Source organism: Giraffa tippelskirchi, chromosome 1, assembly GCF_054371585.1.
Source record: "Giraffa tippelskirchi isolate mGirTip1 chromosome 1, T2T-mGirTip1v1.2.pri, whole genome shotgun sequence".
Lineage (NCBI taxonomy): Eukaryota > Metazoa > Chordata > Mammalia > Artiodactyla > Giraffidae > Giraffa > Giraffa tippelskirchi.
In genome coordinates this window covers 97,339,808-97,362,507 of record NC_137275.1, presented here as the reverse complement: position 1 = coordinate 97,362,507, position 22,700 = coordinate 97,339,808, and the positions used below count along the sequence as shown (strand labels likewise).

The 22,700-nt window shown below is 41.1% G+C and overlaps 1 protein-coding gene across 3 annotated transcripts in view; it reads right to left on the bottom strand.

Annotated features, from left to right (window-relative positions):
- Positions 1-19,305: 19,305 nt before the first annotated feature.
- Positions 19,306-22,700, bottom strand: part of ANK2 (ankyrin 2) — a 266,916-nt gene continuing 263,521 nt past the window's right edge. For all 3 annotated transcript variants that reach the window (XM_081484755.1, XM_081484766.1, XM_081484775.1), the window contains one exon: positions 19,306-21,575. In XM_081484755.1, coding sequence (XP_081340881.1) covers positions 21,392-21,575 — 184 coding nt within the window. In that variant the 3' untranslated portion in view covers positions 19,306-21,391. The remainder of the gene's footprint in view (positions 21,576-22,700) is intronic.

Below are 22,700 nucleotides of genomic sequence, written 5' to 3'. Positions count from 1 at the left end.
AGCAGGTAAAAATTTTGGCCTTAAGTGTGGGGAAGAAGAGATATGGAATGTATTTGGGGGAAATAGCAGATTCTAGTCAAGTATAAGTTGGGCTAAGAAAAGCCATAAAGGGACATTGCCAACGCTCTGGAGAGGAGGGTGGGGAGAGATTGGTTCAGAGACCAACAGCCATGGCAATGGACAGATTACAATGCTCTTGTGGTAACAAAATAGTGCTAAAATCGCAAGGTATGGGATGCAGTTGCACAGTTATGTGCCTTGGGAAAGCTCCCAAGAAAGTCATTTTCTATAAAGACAAAACTATGAATTGCCAGCCAGATGCAATTAATAACATTTTATTAGACATTTGGGTTTGCCTTTCATTACACAGATTCCCTGTGTGGTGGAGCAGTTAAGATAAATACAGCCTCTGGCGTCAGAGCACTAGCATGCAGGCCCTACCCCTCCTGGCTGAGAGACTGAGCAAGTTACCTCACTTCTCTATACCTCACCTTTCTCTTCTGCAAAATGGGAGCGCTTGTGTAGCAGTAAATGGAAGGTTGTGTACTAGCAAAGTGCTTAGAACAGTATCTGGCTCATAAAACACTCTCAATAACTGTTAGCTTTTTTTCCCCAAAAGGAATAGAATAGTATCTACATAGACTTTGGCTTAAATCTGGTTTGTTTATTTAATGGGTAAAGTTTAACAAGGTTAAATTCTAACAGTTGGTACAGTCTCTAAGTGAATCTAACTGCGAGTTACAATAACGTCCTTCTGGCAGAGGTCTTATTTCACAACCCCTCCCCATTTTCCCGCTAAAACTGAGACTGGAAAAGTTCAGGAACTTTTCCAGTCGCACAGCTCCTGAGCTGGGTGGGAGATTTCCACTCTATTGTGGCAGCCACCACCTGGCGCAGAGGGGGAATGACTGATCCTCTGTTGCCCTCTTGTGGCACTTTAGGGAATTTTTCTTAGGTACAATGAGCTTTGCTTAGTTGCTCAGTCTTGTCCAACTCTGTGACCCCATGGACTGTAGCCTGCCAGGCTCCTCTGTCCTTGGGGATTCTCCAGGCAAGGATACTGGGTTGCCATGCCCTCCTCCAGGGGATCTTCCCAACCTAGGGATTAAACCCAGGTCTCCCTCATTGCAGACGGATTCTTTACTGTCTGAGCCACCAAGAAGTCCAAGAACACTAGAGCGGGTAGCCTATCCCTTCTCAAGGGGATCTTCCCAACCCAGGAATCTAACCAGGGTCTCATGCACTGCAGGCAGATTCTTTACCAGCTGAGCCCAGGGAAGGAAGCCCTTATGGACACTAATAGATAAGAAAGTTGTACTAAGGATAGTGGTGCTAAGTCGCTTCAGTCATTTCCGACTCTTAGTAACCCCGTGGACTGCAGGCCACCAAGCTCCTTTGTCCATAGAATTTTCCAGGCAAGAATACTACAGTGGGTTGCCATTTCCTGCTCCCAGGGATCTTCCCGACCCAGGGATCGAACCCACATCTCTTATGTCTCCTGCATTGGCAGTCAGGTTCTTTACCACTGGTGCCACCTGGGAAGCCCAACGACAGTACAGTTGACCTTTGAATATGAGAGAGCAGTTGTTAGGGGTGCCATCTTTAAAGCAGTTGAAAACTCAGGCATATGTTGTAGCTGGTCTTCAGTATCTGCAGTTCCAAATCCAAGGTTCCCCACCAAGAACCATGCAGCACTGCAGTGTTAACTAATGAGAAAAATCTGTAGCTAAGTGAACCCTCGTAGTTCAAACCTATGTTGTTCAAGGTTGACCCTATAGCAAGAACTTTTTTGTAGAAAGCTCCAAAAGCATGGACCAAAGTCTCTATACATGGTCTCTATAATAAAATAAAAGTTAAAATAACTAGATGTTGTATTATGTTTAAAAGTAACTAAAATTCTTCCACACACATAAAAGATTATTCCTCTTTTGTATACAGATTTCCCTCAGCTTACAATGGGGTCCAGTACAGTTCAGTTGCTCAGTCGTGTCCGACCCCATGAATCGCAGCATGCCAGGCCTCCCTGTCCATCACCAACTCCCGGAGTTTACCCAAACTCATGTCCATCGAGTCAGTGATGCCATCCAGCCATCTCATCCTCTGTCGTCCCCTTCTTCTCCTGCCCCCAATCCTTCCCAGCATCAGGGTCTTTTCCAATGAGTCAACTCTTCACATGAGGTGGCCAAAGTATTGGAGTTTCAGCTTCAACATCAGTGGTTACTTCCTGACAAACCCATCGTTAGCTGAAAATATTATAAGTCAAAAATGTACTTAATACACATAAGTAAGTGAAAGTTGCTCAGTCGTGTCTGACTCTTTGCAATCACATGGATTGCAAATCTCCAGGCCAGAATACTGGAGTGGGTAGCCTTTCCTTTCTCCAGGGGATCTTCCAAACCCCGGGATCAAACCCTGGTCTCCCGCATTGCAGGCAGATTCTTTACCAGCTGAGCCACAAGGGAAGCCTATCTATTCTATGTGGGCTTAATTCCCTGTACAATTACTAGATCCTCTCTCTCAAATAGCACGTGGTTTTTAGAAAAAGAAGAAAGAAGTTAAACACAGCCAGAAGCTAGGTTAGTCTCCTGTGCACACAACCTGGGAAAATACTGCCAATAGATTCACCCACTCACACCAACACATATAAATTAAGTTCTACACAGATGTGGACATACTGTTAACATTCCCCTTCCTCTGGACTTTAATTACTCATGAAAGACATACTTGAAGATAACAGCTACATACTCTGCCAATATGTATCCTATTATGGATATAAAATTTGTCTCCTGTTGTTTTAAGTATAGTATTTTCCTTTCCCATGGAGACCATCAATAAATCCCTTAATGTAAAACTGTTGAGTCAAAGGATTTGTACATACTTGATCCTGAAAGGCATTGTTGTACATACTTGATCCTGAAAGGCATTGATTTGTAAATTATTTTTCATTTCCACTGGCATATAAGAGACCCATGTTTCCTCACTTGGAATACTAGGTCTAATATTAGGTCTTAAGACCTAGGCTAATATTAGGTCTTAATGAAAATTCTGTGCTGTGGTTATTCCCTCAGGTGTGTCCGACTCTTTGTGACCCCATGGACCCCACCAGGCTCCTCTGTCCGTGGGATTTTCCAGGCAAGAACACTGGTGTGGGTTCAAGGGGATCTTCCCTACCCAGGGATCGAACCCAGGTCTCCCGAATTGCAGGCAGATTCTCTATCTGAGCCACCAGGGAAGCCCAATGAAAATTCTAAGTGTGTCCAAACTGGTTTAAAAATAGCATCTTATTGTTTTAATTTATGATGTCTAATTGCAGGTCAGACAGGGCTATTTTCTCAGGTAAACAAGTTATTTGAATTTTTTCCTGTGCCTGTGTGAAATCTCTCCATATCCTTTTCTGTTTTCATATTAGGTTGTTGACATATGCAGTCTCTTTATACAATGAGTGAATTCATACTTTTCCTGTTATCTTTTAATTTTGATTATAATATTTTTCCTGCATAGAAAGTTTAGGTATTTATACAGTCAAATGTGTGGGTTTTGTTCCACCCAGGCTTCTGAGTTTTTTTTCTTATCTACAAAGATCTTTTTTATTTAACGTGATTTTTTTTCTTTTTTCTGCTATCACTTTCTTTTATTATTTTTATGGTTTCTTTTAAATTTTTTGGCATTTAAATAATTGAGCTATCTCTAATTTGTTTTTGTGAAGCAAACAAATAGAAATTTAGCTTTTTTTCCTCCCCTAAATAATGAGTCATTTGACCTAACACCATATAGAATAATCTGCTCTTTTCTGGTTGATTTGAAAGGTGACATTGATCATATACAAAATTTTAATTTTGGGGGGGATCAATTTCTCTTTCTGAACTCCCCATGCTATTTCATTGCTCTTGCTGTCACTTGCTACACTAATAATAAACTATTTTAGCAGTAGTAGACTATCACCACTTCTAAAAGGAAATATTAAACTATTTTAGAATGTATTAAAATACATTTTAGCATCTAGTAGGGCTACCTTGTTACAAGCATTTCTTTTTTTTAACCCCTAGAATCTTCTTGGTTAATTTCACATGCTTGATTTTTGTCATACAAACTCAAATTAAAATAAAATTCTACAAGAAATTTTATTGTAATCATATTAGGAAACAAATTAATGGAAAACTGACACCTTTACAATATTTTATAATTACATGCAAGACAGTATATATTTATCCAATTATTTAAGTAAAGCCTTTAAAACATTTTTAATAGGCTCTGTAGATTTCTTGTTAAATTTATAATTAGGCACTTTAATCATTTTTATTGCTATTATAAATTAAATTTACTACTTCTTTCACTTTTATTTTTAATCTGGAGATTTTCTATGTTAAAGAAAATAATGGATTTTCTTGTGTTAATTTTGGAAAAAAGTGACAAAATTGTTGACTAATTTTTCTTTCAGTTTCTCTCTGCTTTTCTGGTTTCACAAATATATTATCTTCATAAGTTGGTAATGTTTTTTTCTTCTTTTCCAACTTTTATGCTTTCTTTGTTTTTCATTTGAATTTGCATTAATACTACCCAGAAGTGATCAAGAAGTCATGGAAATAATGGACTTTTTGTCTTGTTCACAGTTTTAAAATAGGAATATTCCCAATGTTCAACATTAAACAAGATGAATTATGGTGTGTCCCTTCCTTTGTGCTCTTAACATATATATTTTTTAAAAAATCAGCTTGTGTGCAATGAAATAAAAGTTATTTTCTATGAGGCACAAATTTTGCTTAAAATTGCAGCATCATTTGTGAAGAACATCTTATAAGTGAGTTCTTTCTATTTGCATTACATACGTAACAAAATTTGTTGCACATTTTTTCTGTTCTTATGCTTTAAATACCTTAATGAATGTATTAATTTTGAAACTTTTACATGTGAGGATTCATAAATATTCCATACATGACATTATCTTACAGACAGACAAGCTTGGGTACAAATGAAAAATGTATGTTTTCAATGAAATTTTGTCTTTTGCAGCAACATGGATACACTTGGAGGGTATTATGCTGAGTGAAATAAGTCTGACAAGAGAACGACAAAGACCGTATGATAGCACTCGTATGTGGAATCAAAAAAAATACACAGTAGTGAATAAAACAAAATAGAAGCAGATCATAGACATAGAGAACAAACTGTTACAGTGGGGAGAGGGAAGGGTGGAGGGACAAGATGGGGTAGGGGATTAAGAGGTACAAATATTAGGTATAAGTCTATAGGTCTTAAGGTCTTAATCAAGCTATAGGCCTTCCCTAGTGGCTCAGTGGTAATCTGCCTGTCAGTGCAGGAGACATGGGTTCAACCTCTCATCTGGGCAGATCCCACATGCTGCAGCCAAGCTCGTGCACCACAACTACTGAGCTTGTGCTCTAGAGCCCAGGACCTGCAACTACTGAGCCCACGAGTCACAAGTACTGAAGCCCAAGCACCCTAGAGCCTGTGCTCTGCAACAAGAGAAGCCACTGCAGTGAGAATCCTGCACAGGGCAGCTAGAGAGCAGCCCCCACTTGCCGCAACCCGAGAAAAGCCCCAGAGCATCGAAGACCAAACCCAGCCCAAAATAAATTTTTTAAAAATTAAGTTACAAAGATATATTGTACAACATGGAGACTAATGCAATTATAGTAACTAAAATGGAATATAACCTTTAAAATTGTGAATCACTATATTGTACACCTGAAATTTTTTTTTTGTACACCTGAACTTTATATAGTATTGTACACCAACGACAGGTCAATTAAAAAAAAAAAATCTCATTAAAAAAAGCCCTGGGGGTTGAGGGGAAGAAAAGAGAAAAAAATACTTTCACTGGTGATAAAGGAAGTTTGTCCGCAAAGAGTCAGACACGACTGAGCGACTGAACTGAACTGAACTGTACATTGGGACCCACAGAATGGAGGCTGCCCCAGTGGTCTGGCCCATGTCACAAATCTAAGTCAGTCCACACTTCCAGGAAACACCTTGCTGTCAAGGAAATCTAATTATACCAATCACAACCCTCAAAGTTAGCTTTGCCTTGCTTGAAAGGGGCTCCTCAGGTGGCTTAGTGGTAACGAATCTGCCTGCTGATGCAGGAAATGTGGGTTTGGTCCCTGGGTTGGAAAGATGCCCCTGGAGAAGGGAATGGCACTTCACCACTTGGGAAGCACTGTTGTTGTTGTTGTTCAGTTTCTAGGTCATGCCTGACCCCATGTACTGCACCACACCAGGCTTCCCTGTCCTTCACTATCTCCTGGAGTTTGCTCAAACTCAGGTCCACTGAATCAGCCATGCTATCTAACCATCTCATCCTCTTCTACCCCACTCTCCTTTTGCCTTCAATCTTTCCCAGCATCAGGGTCTTTTCGAATAAGTTAGTTCTTCCCAGGGGTGGCCCTAGGGGTAAAGAATCTGCCTGCCAATGCAGGAGAGATGAGTTCAATCCCTGGGTCGGGAAGATCCCTTGGAGTAGGAAATTGCAATCCACTCCAGTATTCTTGCTGGGGAATTCATTAACGGAGGAGCCTGGTGGGCTGCAGCCCATGGGACTACAGAGAGTTGGACATGACTGAGCACATAGAACATGAGCAATATATTAAGAGCTATTAGCAATGAGCCACTTTTGTCTTGGAATGAAGCCACTTGGTCACAGTTTATTATTTTAAAAAGTGTGTGCCAAATTATGTTTGTATTTTGTGATTTCTGCATAGTTGCTGCTGCTGCTGCTAAGTCGCTGCAGTCGTGTCCGACTCTGTGTGACCCCATAGACGGCAGCCCACCAGGCTCCGCCGTCCCTGGGATTCTCCAGGCAAGAATACTGGAGTGGGTTGCCATTTCCTTCTCCAGTATATGAAAGGGAAAAGTGGAAGTGAAGTCGCTCAGTCGCGTCCTACTCTTAGCGACCCCATGGGCTGTAGCCCACCAGGCTCCTCTGTCCATGGGATTTTCTAGGCAAGAGTACTGGACTGGGGTGCCATTGCCTTCTCCAGTCTGCATAGTTATGCCTTTGTAAAACTGGTCTATGAGGTTTATTTGTTGTTGTTATTTTGGATGTTTTTCTGGTTGCATTTTGTCCAAAGATATACTTAGTTAAAAAAAATAATAATAATCGGAAATTTTCTTTTCTCCCAGGGCCTTGTGGCACTTAAAATGGTATTGGAATTACCTGTTTACTGAAAACGTAGTACAATCCATCGGGGACAGCACAATGATCTAAAGCTTTCTTGTGGGGTTAAATCTTTGGCTATTTTCTTGATTTCTTTCATGATTATTGGGTGTGTTAATCAATGTTCTCCTGAGAAACAGAACCAATTGGATATATATAAATAGAAATGAGACAGGAGGGAAGGGGGCAGGGTACAACCTTTAAGAAGATGACACAGCCATGGTAGATACGACATAAACTGGTTAGAACCAACTGGATTCAAGATGGCGAAAAATTCAACTTCCAATGGATCTTGAGCCTCACTGTATGCTCATTGTAACACATTAGTTAGCCTGTAAATAACACACCCACAGGTGCCATGACAGCTCCCAGGCTGACCATAAAAAACCATGAAGTAGGTGGTGGTCCAATTCTTGGAAATCCTCTCTGCTTCCGCAAAATAATTGGAATAATCCTCCCATTTTCTAGCCTATGAAATTGCCTAGCCCATTACAACTAACTGCCCCCTTATCCCAGGCCGCTCTCGCCTTCTGACTTGGACCTCATTCTATCTATGGAATGTCTATTTCTCTGCACAAACCTGCTTTCACTTCACTATGGCTCGCTCTTGAATTCAATCTTGCAAAAGTCCCTCACTGGCCAGTCCACCTGGGGACTCACCTGAGACCTGGGATGTGACCATCCTCTTGCGTCCGATACCTCTGCGACAGAACAAGATTTACTGTGAGGAACTGACTTACCCGGTTATGGAGGCTGACGTCTTCTGTCTGCAAGCTGGAAGCCCTTGGAAGCCAGCGGTGGGGCTCCCATCCAAACCCAAAGGCCCAAGAACCAGGGGATCTATTGTGTAAGGTATGGCCCAAGTCCCAAGGCCCCAGAGCCAGGAGTACTGACATCTAAGAGCAGAAGATAAACACCCCGCTAAAGCAAACTCACCATTTCTCTGCCTTTCCTTCTGTTCAAGCCTTAATGGAATGGATGATCCTCACCTGCGTGGGTGAGGCGGGGGTCTCCTTATCAAATGCCACTTAGTCAACCCATCAAATGCTCTACTACCAACAGCTGCACAGACACCCAGACGTCATGTTGTACCAGCTCTCTGGGCACCCATTAGCACAGGCAAATTGACAGATAAAATGAACCATCCCTTTGGGGTTTACAGTTACTATCTCTTCTGCAGTCAATTTTTAAACAAAATCATCTCTTTTACTCAGGTTTCTACATTTACTTTCATAAAATTAGGTACTATTTTTTTTATCATTATTTCCTCCCTGGGAAATAATATTTCTTCCTAAAGGGATTCTGTTCCCAATTTGTGTGTGTGTGTGTGTTGGAGGGATTCCCCACACTTAGGGCGCAATCCTCCAACACCAGTCAGATGAGGTCAGTTCTGACACTGTTCCTACCCAGGGGCCCCATCAGAGCCCCCAGGTTAAGGTCCAGGTTAAGACTGTTCTCTCCCATACACCCACCCTGTCTGCCCCCACGGCAGACACCAGTCAAAAACTCAAGTTGTTACCTGTGCTTCTGACCAACCGGCTACAGAGGCTCCAACAACCCCCTTGTTGAGTTTGACTAAGTTGCCAGAGTGGCTTACAGAACTCAGATAAACATTTTACTTTCTAAGCCACTGGTTTATTATAAAAGGACACAACTCAGGCGCCGCCAGAGGACCGAGCAGCATGGGGTAAGGTGTGGGGAAGGGACACAGAGCTTCCATGCCCTCCCTCTCCTGGTGCCCACTCTCCCCACATCTCCTGGGGCTCCTTCACCCACCAAGAAACTCTCCAAACCCCTTCCTTTGGCTTTTTATGGAGGCTTCACTGCACAGGCATGAGTGACTAAATCACTGGCTGTTGGTAACTCATTTAACCTCCAGCCCCTCGCTTCTCCCTGGAAATCTTAGGGTGGGACTGAATATTCCCCCTCTCTACTCAACCCATGGCCAGAGCAGCCTGGTGGGCTACAGTCCATGGGGTTGCAAAAGAGTCAGACATGACTCAGCACCTAAGCAACAATATTCACGGTTGGTTCCCCTGGCAACCAGCCCCTATCCTTAGGTACTTTGCAAAAGTCACTGCATTAATCTAAACCCAGGTGTGGTGGAAAGGGCTTGTTAAGAATAACAAGACATCCATTTCATGTTTATGGCTCTGAAGCCATTTGAGGAACTGCGACCAAATATTATAAGAAAAGATGCTCCCATTGCTCTTGTCCTTCAGGAAATTACCAAAGTTTGGGGAGCTCTGTGCCAGAAACAGATGAAGACCAAACATATTTCTTACTATAAATCACAATATCACATTCATCCATTCCCTTTCTTAACATTGCTCATTTCTGCTTTCTCTTTGACCTCTTGTTAGTGGCAATTCTGTATTATTGTTTCAAAAGACAGCTCAGATATATTTTGCATTTTCACTGTTTTCTATTGTAATTAATAAGTTGGCTCTTGAAGCTTTATATTTATCTCAATATATATAACATGTGGCATACTCTCTAGGTTTGCCACAGGCCTGACTCGTTCTTTTCTTTGTCCAGACAATCCACACGTTGTTTTCCTATCTGGCAATTCTAGGCATAAGAATTATGTCCCCTAGTTTAAGGCTTTCAGTGCTCCTGTGACCTCTGCTTAGACACATGGCATAGTTTCTAATACATTAAGTTTGTAGATTTTTTTGAAGCCAGACTTGAGGATAGTGAAAGAGGAAACTAGGAAGACACATGTGGGGAAAGGGAGAAAGAGAATTGGCTGCCTGGGTTGGAGGATAAATTTGTTTTCAGAAACTGGGAAACACCTGAGAGTGTGCCTCTGCCTGGAGAGAGCCAGTGGAGAGCATGACTGGTGAGATCAGTGAGGGCTAGTGTGCAAGTGAACATGAGTAATTTGGGAGGTAGGAATAGGAAAAGCATTTGTGTTGGTTAACTTTTTGTCAACTTGACTGGGTCCTGGGTGGTAGATACCTGGTCAAGCATTGTTCTGAGTGTCTGTGAGAGTCCTTTCGGATGCGATTAACCTTTGAATTGGTAGGCTGGGTAAAGCAAATTGCCCTCTGCAGTGTGGGTGGGCCTCACCCACGCGGTTGAGCCCCGAACACAAAGGCTGACTCGACGTTGAATAGGAGAGACTGTCTGCTGCCTGACTGCCTTGAGTAGGGACATTGGTCTTTTCCTGCCTTCAGGTTCGGACTGAAACATTGTCCCTTCAATTTGGAGCCTGTTGGCTCTTGGACTAGAAATATGCTGGCCTGGATCTCAGCTTGCTGACTGCAGACTGTGAGACTTCTCAGCTTCTAAAGTCATACGTGCCAATTCATTATAATCAGTTCCTATTTATGCATACGTCCTATTGTTTCTGTTTCTCTTAGAACCCTGATACAGAATTGAAGTAATGAATGTCCGTTAACATCTACTTTCTTATCAACCAGAGTCAAGGTCATCAGCTGAGCGCGAAGTAGATGAGAAAGAGAAAGTAGGCTTTGAGAGAAAGAGACACACTTTGCAGAAGAACAGAAATGAGGATGGTACTGAACAGGGCTGATTTCCTTATAAATAAGGAACAAGATATTTCTCTAGAAGAAAATCAATTTTTAATTATTTGTGAAATTAGTGGTTCCATATGTCCCTACTGCAAGATTACAAAGTCAAGGGGTAGGGACTGTGTCTTTCGAAGATGGAGCATGGTTATTGTTGGAGTCACTGCTTGGATTTTTATCCCAACTTTGCTGTTTTTTAACTGCCTGGTCTTGAGTGAATTACCCAGCCTCCTTGCCCCTCAGTTTCCTCAGCTGTATCTACTTCATAGTTTTTGCTAGAGATTAAAGAAGTTTCAAAGGCACTTTAATGGTGACTGGCAATGGAAAAGCTCATGATTGTCTTGGCCTGCATCTACCGTGAGGACTTAGCAAAATGCCTGGAATAGAATAGGTCTTGAATGCAGGAATGAGTGGATGGAGGAAGACGATTATTCTGTGGCTCAACCCCTCTGGTTGTTGCTAACTCAGTATCATTTCTGCTCTACACTCTCCCTTTCAGGCTGAGAGAAGATCCTCAGAACTCTATTTCCTGTCACCCCCTTTCTAGTGGTGTTGTGTGATAGATTCTGCCAATGTTATGTGTTCATCTGATGTCTGAAAGGGAAAGAGAAGGAAAAAATTTACTTGTCAAGGAGCAGCTGGACTTTGGCAGAAGATAGAGGAAGAGTTTTCTGCACTCAGCCCACACTTGTTGCTGCAAAGAGCTGAACCTGTCAGTGGCTGAAGTTCTGATTTCTGAACCTATGAATTTCTTTAAAGTAGCATCAACTTCACTGCCTTCCAACATTTGTATAAGCAACTAATTCCCTGTATTAAACCCTTTCCACCTAATAATACCCAATGGACTTTCAGTTCAGTTCAGTTCAGTTGCTCAGTCATGTCCAACTCTTTGCAACTCCAGGGACTGCAGTACGCCAGGCTTCCCTGTCCATCACCAACTCCCAGAGCTTGCTCAAACTCGTGTCCATCAAGTCAGTGATGCCATCCAACCATCTCATCCTCTGTCATCCCCTTCTCCTCCTGTCTTCAATCTTTCTCAGCATCAGGGTCTTTTCCAATGAGTCAGTGCTTCACATCAGGTGGCCAAATTATTGGAGTTTCAGCTTCAGCATCAGGCCTTCCAGTGAATATTCAGGACTGATTTATTTAGGATTGACTGGTTTGATCTCCTTGGAGTCCAAAGGACTCTCAAGTCTTCTCCAACACCACAGTTCAAAAGCATCAATTCTTCAGTGCTCGGATTTCTTTATGGTCCAACTCACATCCATACATGACTACTGGAAAAACAATAGCTTTGACTATATGGACCTTAGTTGGCAAAGTAATGTCTTTGCTTTTTAATATGCTGTCTAAGTTGGTCGTAGCTTTTCTTCCAAGGCACAACTGTCTTTTAATTTCATGACTGCACTCACCATCTGCAGTGATTTTGGAGCCCAGAAAAATAAAGTCAGCCACTGTTTCCACTGTTTCCCCATCTATCTGCCATGAAGTGATGGGACCGGATGCCATAATCTTAGTTGTCTGAATGTTGAGCTTTAAGCCAGCTTTTTCAATCTCGTCTTTCACTTTCATCAAGAGGCTCTTTAATTCTTCTTCACTTTCTGTCATAAGAGTAGTGTCATCTGCGTATCTGAGGTTATTATTTCTCCCAGCAATCTTGATTCTAGCTTGTGTTTCATGCAGTCCAGCATTAGCATGATGTACTTTCCATGTAAGTTAAATAAGCTGAGTGACAATATACAGCCTTGACGTACTCCTTTCCCAATCTGGAACCAGTCTGTTGTTCCATGTCCAGTTCTAACTGTTGCTTCTTGACCTGCATACAGATTTCTCAGGAGGCAGGCAAGGTGGTCTGGTATTCTCATCTCTTTAAGAATTTTCCATAGTTGGTTGTGATCCACACAGTCAAAGGCTTTAGGGTAGTCAATAAAGCAGAAGTAGATGTTTGTACTTCTAAAGTAGACTAAATCCAATTGTTGCAATTGGAATTGTATGCTCCAAAAGTTCATATTGGATTAATTAAGCATTAAGCTCCAGTACTTCAAAATGTAATTGTAGTTGGAAATAGGGCCTTTAAAGAGGTGATTTGTTTAAAATGAGACCACTATAGTTGGCCCAGCTGAATCTGACTGGTGTGCAATAAGATGACATTTGGACACACAAAGAGACACTGGGCTGCCTACACACAGAAGAAAGAAAATGTGAGGACACAGTGAGAAGGTGGCAAAGAGAAAGAGAAAAGAAACTCATCTGCTGACATCTTGACCTCAGATTTCTGGCCTCCAGAACTGCGAGAAAACACGTCTGTTTTTCAAGCCCTCTAATATGTGGTATTCTTTTATCACAGTCCTAGGAAACAAACACACCAGTCTAAACAGTAACTGCATCTTTGGAACAACAGATGCTCCAAATTGTCCCTCTGATGCTTTAGAGTGACAGAGTATGGTTGGGGAGGTGGTTCTTTAAGGTATCAAATATTTGGGAGTCACTCAGAAAATGCACACAAGGCCCAACTCATGCAGAAGTTGCCGCTACTTTAGTGTTATGTCAACCCTGCCTACATCATGGCTTAAAGGAGGTCTGAGTTCAACGCCCAGAAAAAACTGGCGGGATGAGGATTTCATGCTGACATTATAATTCAATTGTTTCTGCACAACCACTAAGACAGCTGTTGTGTTCAGACCTGCCTCCAGTCCAGCTCAGGCCCCTGCCAGCACTTCTCTCTATAGCAGCTAAGTTGGACCTAGGAGAGTTTGGGTGGTTTTATCCAGTTCTGCAGTTTTGAAAGTGAAAATAAAAAGGAAAGAAAGAAAACCCCCAATAGAATATGTGTAGGAAGTTTGAAAAAGGATTGGAAACTAGAACTGTGCTCTAAGGACCTGAAGAGAAAAAAAAGAGATCCTAAAGAATCCTTCCTCAGAAGGGAAGTAAATCAAAGGCTTCATTGACAAGCATGTCCTGGGAGTCTCTGGGAGGAAGTAGCTAAACTTTATTTTCTAACCTAGAGGGCTCCCAACTTCAGTACCAATCCAGAGGCTCACTCCTTCCCACAGAGGTGGAAGGTCACAAATATGGGTCCATACCTAATGGCCTCCAAGGACACATAGGACATGGTGGCATTTCTGGATTAAATGTGGCAAGTGGGGCAGGACTTGCTGTCCTTCCCTGCGTCTGGTAAGGCGAGAGGATTCTGAGGCAAGTACAGCCAGCCCTCCTTATGTGGGGTTCTCCATTTTCGGATTCAACCAACTATGGATCAGTTTTTAGCCTACTGAATTCCTGGATGCAGAACCCATGGATTTGGAGGGCTGACTATCAGGCAATTTTATCCAAAAGACTTGAGTATCCGTGGGTTTTGGTGTCCATGGGTGGCTTCTGGAACCATCCCTGGAGGATAATGAGGGATAACTGATTATTATCTCTTATTTTACTCATAAGGGAATTGTGTTCAAGTGGGTAAACCTATTCACAAATTCACATAAATATTGACATAGCTAGGCTGATTCCAATCCAGTCTTATTCACGATCATCTATTTAACCTTTGCTTCACGGAGACATTTCAAGGATGTATCAACTGAACACATCTAGTGATTGAAGATATCTGTTGAAGTACTACAAATACCACTGTCAAGTCTCTGGCTACTATACATAACAGCTGAGCCCAAAGTATATTGATGTGCATTGATATATAAAGTACATTGATCAATATATTGATGTATATTGATACCATGGAGTAATTCAAAACAAAGGAGTACTTCTTTTTATCCCAGGAAGTCTGAATATAATAATAATTTAAAAAAAGGATAGTTTAACTTGTGTGCAGGAATTGGATGAGAGTGCAGGTTTTTCTTAAGGTCTTTAAAAGACTTTCTTAAATATTCTGTTGAGTGAGAAAACTTTGTATTACATATTAACATAGGAGATTCATTCTAAGATTGTAATTCTAGCTTTAATTAGATCAGAAATAAAAATCATACCTTAACTGAAGGAAGGACAGTGTAGTTTTTCAACAGGGCATGATGGCTGAAGACGGACTTTCCAACAGCCTTTTTTATAGCATAATGAAAATAAGCAGACCATCTTTACTCTGTGAATCAAGAAAATCTTGTAGTGATTTTGGTTCTCATTAAATATTTGTTTAGCTTCCCTGTATCTGTTTTACTGTGTGCTTGTATCTACTTGCCCACATCCAGAACTTCCACGGTGACATAAATGACAAAGGCAACTCAAGTTTAAATTCAAGCCTGTTTCAATGTGCATATAGGTGATCTGCACCTGTCTATGGTTAATTCAAGTCATTTATGAGATGTGCATAATCTTTCTTCAGTCCAGCGGGTTCCCCTCAACTTCACATTTTAAATATTTTTCTGTAAAATGTGATATGAATCACTGCTCATTTTTTATTTTGGGGTTGCAAACCACATGATGAAACACGGGAAGACATTGAACATTCTCTGATGCTTTAATCTCCTAATCAAGCTCAAGGAAATGGAAGCTCAGAGTTCCTGTCAATAGAAAGCATAGCACATGAAATAAATGGGATGGTCACACAGCCACTCCCACTTTGGAAAAAATTCTTTTAATGTTGATTCTTTCTTTGAAATACTTCAAGTATTAATTGGTACTTCAATACTGGAAGATCTTGCAAATCAACCAGGCAGATAAGCCAGATCCAGTGAGCTTTCTATCTCATACTAGGTGAGATTTAAATAAATCTTAGGTTTTTACCTTCCTCCTTCATCTGTAACATGTTTTTTTGTCGTCTCATTTTTTTGTGTGTGTGTTCCTGTCTTACTGGATATTTGGCCTGAGGCTTCCAGCACTGGAGTCTGCAGGCAGTTGGGCAGAGCTGTGTCTTGGTGCCAAAATGAGGACCTTCAGAAGACTTCACCCCAATTAATATTCTCTGGGGTCTGGGGTTCTCTGTCAGTCCAGCAGTTTATACTCAGTGCTCCCACCACAGGAGCTCAGAGGTCATGAACCAAGATTTCCACAAGGCGCACAGTGTGGCAAAAAAAAAAAAAAAAGGGGAGCAGAACAATAACAAAGAATAAAAACTAAAATTATAAAACTAACAGATATATTAGGAAAAATATAAATGAAAAAATAACTGGAAGGCAAAACAGAACCACAATAGCAAAAAGAAGAAAAAAAAAAAAGAGGACCAGAAAAGGCCTTGGCTGCGAGGGTAGGGTGTAGGGAGGGGGTGTGGGGGTGGGACTTAGGACCCTAGCAGGCTCCCCAGGGCTTGAGTGGGTGGGGGAAACACTAGTAGCATTTCCCTGATTTTCTGAATCCTTGAGGGTCTCTCCCCATCCCCACTGATCCCCTTGCAGTGAGTGGGCCTCTCCAGGTGTGCAAACACCTCTCCTCCCCAAGCCACCCCTCAGGGGTTCCAGTCCTATCCCCCACCCCTCCCACCCCCAAAATTCTACCTGGTTACTTGGGGGTTCCTCTTGCCCCATTGTGTGTCAAGGTCCCCCACCAGCATCTGGTAGGTACCCTAAGTTATGAGGAAATGTGAACTCCATGTCCTCTTACTCCTCCATAATAAAAGCCATATACAACAAACATCATTCTCAATGGTGTAAAACTGAAAGCATTCCCTCTAATACCAGGAACAAGACAAGGATGTCCAGTCTCACTACTCTTCTCAACATAGTTTTGGAAGTCCTAGCCATGGCAATCAGAGAAAAAAAGAAACCAAAGGAATCCAAATTGGAAAAGAAGTAAAACTGTCACTATTTGCAGATGACATGATACTATACATAGAAAATACTAAAGATGCCAGAAAATTATTAATACTAAAGCTAATCAGTGAATTTGGTAAAGTTGCAGGATACAATATTAATGTACAGAAATCTCTTGCATTCCTATATACTAACAATAAAAGATCAGGATACAAAAGATCTGTACTCAGATAACTGTAAAACCCTGATAAAGGAAATCAAAGATGACACAAACATATGGAGAAATATACCATGTTCTTGGATTGGAAGAATCAATATTGTGAAATGATTATATTACCCAAGGCAATCTAGAAATTCATTGCAGTCTCTATCAAATTACCAACCACATTCTTCAAAGAATTAGAATCAAAAATTTTACAGTTTGTATGGAAATACAAAAGACCCTTGAGAAAAGCAACCTTGAGAAAGTAAAACAGAGGAATCAGGCTCCCTGACTTCAAACTATGCTATAAAGCTACAGTAATCAAGACAGTATGGTACCAGCACAAAAGAAGAAATATAGATCAATGGTACAGGATAGAAAGTCTAGAGATAAACCCACACATCTATGGTCACCTAATCAATGACACAGGAGGCAAGGATATACAATGGAGAAAAGATAGCCTCTTCAATAAATGGTGCTGGGAAAACTGGACAGCTACGTGTAAAAGAATGAAATTAGAATACTACATAACACCACACACACAAATAAACTCAAAATGGATTAAAGATCGAAATGTAAGACCAGACACTATAAAACTCTTATAGGAAAACAATGACTTAAACAACAGCAAGATCTTTTTTAACCTCCGAGAGTAACAAAAAAAAAAAAAAAAAATAAGCAAATGGGACCTAATTAAACTTAAAATCTTTTGTACAGCAAAGGAAACCATAACAAGATGAAAAACAACCCTCAGAATGGGAGAAAATATTTGCAAATGAAGCAATTAACAAAGGGTTAATTTCCAAAATATACAAATAGCTCATGCAGCTCAATATCGAAAAAACAACCCAATCAAAAAATGCGCATACCTAAACAGACATCTCTCTAAAGAAGACATACAGATGGCTAAAAGGCACATGAAAAGATGCTCAGCATCACTAATTATTAGAGAAATGCAAGTCAAAAGTATAGATATCACCTCAGACTGGTCAGAATGGCCTTCATCCAAATATCTACAAATAATAAATTACTGGAGAGGATGTGGAGAAAAGGGAGCCCTCTTGCACTATGTAATGCTCAAAATTCTCCAAGCTAGGCTTCAACAGTACATGAACAGAGACCTTCCAGATGTTCAAGCTGGATTTAGAAAAGGCAGAGGAGCTGACTCACTGGAAAAGACCCTGATGCTGGGAAAGACTGAAGGCAGGAGCAGGGGATGACAGAGAATGATATGATTGGATGGCATCACTGACTTCACAGACATGACTCCAGGAGTTGGTAATGGACAGGGAAGCCTGGCATGCTACAGTCCACGGGGTCACAAAGAGTCAGACATGACTTAGCGACTGAACTGAACGTGCACTACTGGTGGGAATGTATATTGATAAAGCCACTATGGAAAACTGTATGGAGGTTCCTTTAAAAACTAAAAATAAAACTACCATAAGACCCAGCAATCCCCCTACTGGGCATATATACTAGGCATATATACTTTGGGGGCATAGTCCAAAAGGACACATGTAGCCACAATGTTCACTGCAACACTATTTATAATAGCCAGGACATGGAAGCAATCTAAACATCTAATGACAGGTGAATGAATAAGGAAGACATAGTACATATGTTCAAGGAAATATTACTCAACCATAAAAAGGAATGAAACTGGGTCATTTGTAGAGAAGTGCATGGACCTAGAGTGAAGTAAGTCAGAAAGAGAAAAACACATATTATAGATTAACGCACGCATGTGTGCAAACTATAAAAATGGTACAGATGAACCCATTTCCAGGGTAGGAATAGAGACACTGATGTAGAGAATGAACATGTGGACATGGGGGTAGGGGAAGGGGAGGGTGGGACAAACTGGGAGACTGGGATTGACACATATACACTACCATGTGTAAGCTAGCTGGTGGGAACCTGCTATGATGCTTAGGAAGCTCGGCTCAGTGCTCTGTGATGACCTAGATGGGTAGGACCTGGGGTGGGGGTGGTGGGAAGGAGGTTCAAGAAGGAAAGGATATATGTGCACACAGAGCTGATTCACTTCACCATACAGCAGAGAATAACAGAACATTGTAAAGCAATTACACTTCAATAAAAAAAGCATAAAATAAATAAATAAAACTTGACTAAAGCTGTGTCTGTTGTTTTTGCAGTAAAAATATTATAACAGCACTAAAGGGTTGCTTTCAAAAACAAAACCAAAGACACTCTCCAAACACAACTGACTTCAGTTTTGCACATCCCTGCCCTGTTCTTTATTTGCATTAATGGATCCGTTTCATCTCTAACTCTCAGTTGACAAGAAACGAGTAAAGCCCCAGAGCTAAATGCTGCTCCCAAAGGCAGGTGTTCTTTGGGCCCCAAGACCGCATAGCAGAGAAAGTGAATCAGGGCCCCTCTTCTTATCCCTTCCAGGCCCCCAAATTCCCATTTCTCATTTACTCATGATCCCAAAACTAAAAATAAATCTTTGCTTTTCTCCTTTTGCGTAACAATAACAATAAAAATTCTTTCAGGACAGGATACAGTCTGTTTCTCCCAGTGCTTAACAGTGTTGGGCATGTAGCATATTCAGTTCCCAAATAAGAACAAAAGCAAGTTGTCTTCCTTCAGGCTCCACATCTGTTTCATCTCTTTAATATTAATCTGTTATCTCCTGGAATCAAAGGTGAGTGATAAAGAAGAACAAATCAATGTTGCCACATTTAACACTTGTACATTTTATTTAATTAAATCAGCCATTGTACACATTGCAGCTATGTATTGTTAGTGTTGTATTTTTTCCGTTAACTAATACATGCCCTCATAGATATATTCAATTAGTGTTATCACCATGGGAACAAGATGCTGATTCATCAACTGAAAATTCACTTCTTCTCACAGTATTCAAGTTTTTTGATTACACAGCAAAAATCAAAACCAAAAAAAAAAAGGTGAATAACCATTATGTTGTTACACAGACATCATCTGCACTGCAAATAACACAACAGAAATGCTTTTCTTGAGCTCCAGTGAAGGTTTGGACAAGAAGGCCATGGTGTGCTCAAAAAGTTTCACCACTAGCCTCCCTCATTTTGGCTGCCAAAGAACGCTTTATTTCCTATCCAATTGCCAAAAAGTGCTATCATTTGAGGCTTAGGAGATTTGGCTTGTGGGAAACCTCCCTCCCAGGAAATTTTCTCTCTTGGCAACATTACTTGAAATGATGAAGTACCATTGTTTGTCATCTTTGTTTTTGACATTCGGAACAATGAGTCATTTTTGCACAACAGGAAAAGACCAGATAGAATTGGAAAATGTTCAATCCCTGGAGGGTAGACTCTGGTTTTTAAAATTTTTTAATTTCATCTTCATTGAATATACTTTTCTTTAACAAATAACTGATTCAAAATGTATACTGTTTATATGAATATATTTGTGAATATATATATGTTAAAATGCTACACAGCTTCAACCACTAGAGGAATGAGGAATAGGACATGGAAACCACTCAGATGATTAAAATCCCTTCTTTGAAACAAACAGACAGGAAAGTGCACAAATGCACTTCAGAGTTTCCAAGGGAGTTTGGATTTCAAATAAATAAACTAAAAATTTTAAACCCAAACCAAATTTTTCAGGATTTCTCAATCTCGTCTGCAAGCTAAAAAACAGACCTAGCAGAAAAGTGAAAAGTGCTTGCTGAGGGTAAAAAGAATGAAGACCATCGATGTGATTAGAAGAGGGGTTTGTGGTTTGATTCTTAAATGCTACATGCAGGTATTAGAGAAGATATAAACCTGGAGAAAAAAAAAAAATCACTTCAACATGGTGAAGGAGTTCAACCATTTGTGTTGGGCAAATCTTGTTTCCGATGAATTATCTACAGTGCAGTGGCCAGGAGAAAGTACCACCAATAAGACAGCGTGGTTTGCTAAAGCAGCAATGAAAACTGGAAAACTACAGTAGTTATAGCTTTTTAAAATACCCTGCCAACATGTCCCAAATCTAAAGGACCTGAAGATGCTAGACAGCTGTGGGATGCTGCTGCTGGCAACTGAACACCTCACTGCTTCATCTTGTTGCCTCAGCTCCCCTCCTCCCCGCCCTCGATGACGGCTGGAGAGTCATAAATCATGGCTGGCCAGCACCAGCAGTAAGTGCTTAGTTAGGACAGTTCTTCAAGGTTATGAACCCATCTTTAACTAGGAGCCAGGGCTACTCTGGAGATTCTAAGGACATGGTAGGTCTGAAGTGCTTCTTTTGTGGTAGAACTGTATTATCATTCGATTGTGTTAGCAATATCTTATTGAACCATGGTTCAGCAATTCCTCTAGAGGCCTTTTACTCCGTGATGCCCAGTGTAGTCATGATAGGCAGTGGTTTTAATTTTAATATAGTGTTCGTCTGAGCATTAGCTATATACATCGTACATGGGTATCTCTTGGAAGGATTCCTATGTGTCATCATGTGAAGAGGTCAGCAGGTGAAGTTCTCCCGTTGAATGGATTTTCATGGAGCTTGTGCAGAAGCCAAGAAGAACAATGGAGGTGGCCAGGTCCCAGGTGAGCACAGACACAACAAAGTAGTGGATACAGCATCCAGAATGAGGGATGCTATCTTTGGTCACAAATTAGCTTACAGTTAAAGAGGTTGGGGAAAAACTCAAACCAAATGCCGCATGTTTGCTAAAAGTGAAATGTCAGGGTATCCCATTAATCAGGCCAGTTAGGTCACTCTTCTAATGAAATGGGAAGTTGCATATTGAGTGAATGTGTGGTTTCTGGTGTGAGAATTGGGCAGCCCCTCACTGGGCCTCTTGCTTCGAGTCCTCCTTGCAGAAATGCCGAAGGAGTTGCTGGAGGTCGTGCTGGAGGTCGTCCTGGTCTAGTGCTTCTGGGACATCCTCCAGGTGCTCCAAGTAAATGCGTTTTCCCTGCTGGTCCTTCACCACAGCCCTCTTCTGGGTTCTAGCTTTACTCATTGTTGTCCTGGAGGAAAGCAGACAAGAGAATATTACATTCTTTCTTTACCGCTAAAGGCAGCCACTACCTTTGGTATGAGGGGATCCAAGACATGAAAGTGGTACTTAACTATTGACACTTCTGTACTGGGCTATTAGGAGAAAAACTACAGCCATCTCTGCACTTCTTTCTTTTAAACATGGCTCTCCTATGTAAATGACTCATGAGATCTCTAAAAAGTATTCTGGAACAAGGAGTATTTTTTTTTAAACTTTAAGAAATATTTCAAATAAATGAAATGATGCTTTCATATAATTCTCTTAAGAACTAACCATACAATCACGCCTGTTTTGATTAGGGCGTGCAGATTTAAAATAACGTGCGTTCAAGCACGCTCAGTTGTGAACAACTCTCTGCAACCCCATGGACTATACCCTGCCAGGCTCTCTGTCCATGGGATTTCCCAGACAAGAATACTGGAGTGGGCTGCCACTTCCTCCTCCAGGGGATCTTCCTGACCCAGGGATCGAACCCATGTCTCCTGCATCGGCAGTCATATTCTTTACCACCGAGTCACCTGGGAAGCAGAATAACACGGCTCCTTCTGAAATACTGATTCCATACGTAATTTTTGACAGGCTAAGAAAAATAGCTTTTAATTTATTTAAAACACTTCTGATTCATGTCAATGTATGGCAAAACCACTACAATACTGCAAAGTAATTAGCCTACAATTGAAATGAATAAATTTATTAAAAAAAAAATAAAATGAAACACTTTAGCTGCCAGCTTAATCCTTAGAGTCACTATCCAACTCAGACTTCCCCAAAATATTCTGAAAGAACTTTTCCACAGGATATAGATCTTTAAAAACTGGAATATTATTCCATCAATATAAATGAAGGTTACTACCAGCCAAAAGATGAAGGTCTATCCTGGCCTCTGAAATTCCATCTGGAGATGGGGCGGAGGGGGAGGAAAGGGGAAAGAAAAGGAAAAAACCACCAAGAGACAAATCCTTCTTGTGTCTCCCCAGAGCCCACGCACTGGCTCATCTTATACCTCTTACAGCCACTCGACAGTCTACTGCTCTCTTGGCTCCCTTGTCAGACTGGTGATTACTGGAGAAAAGGGGTGCCGATGTACTATTAC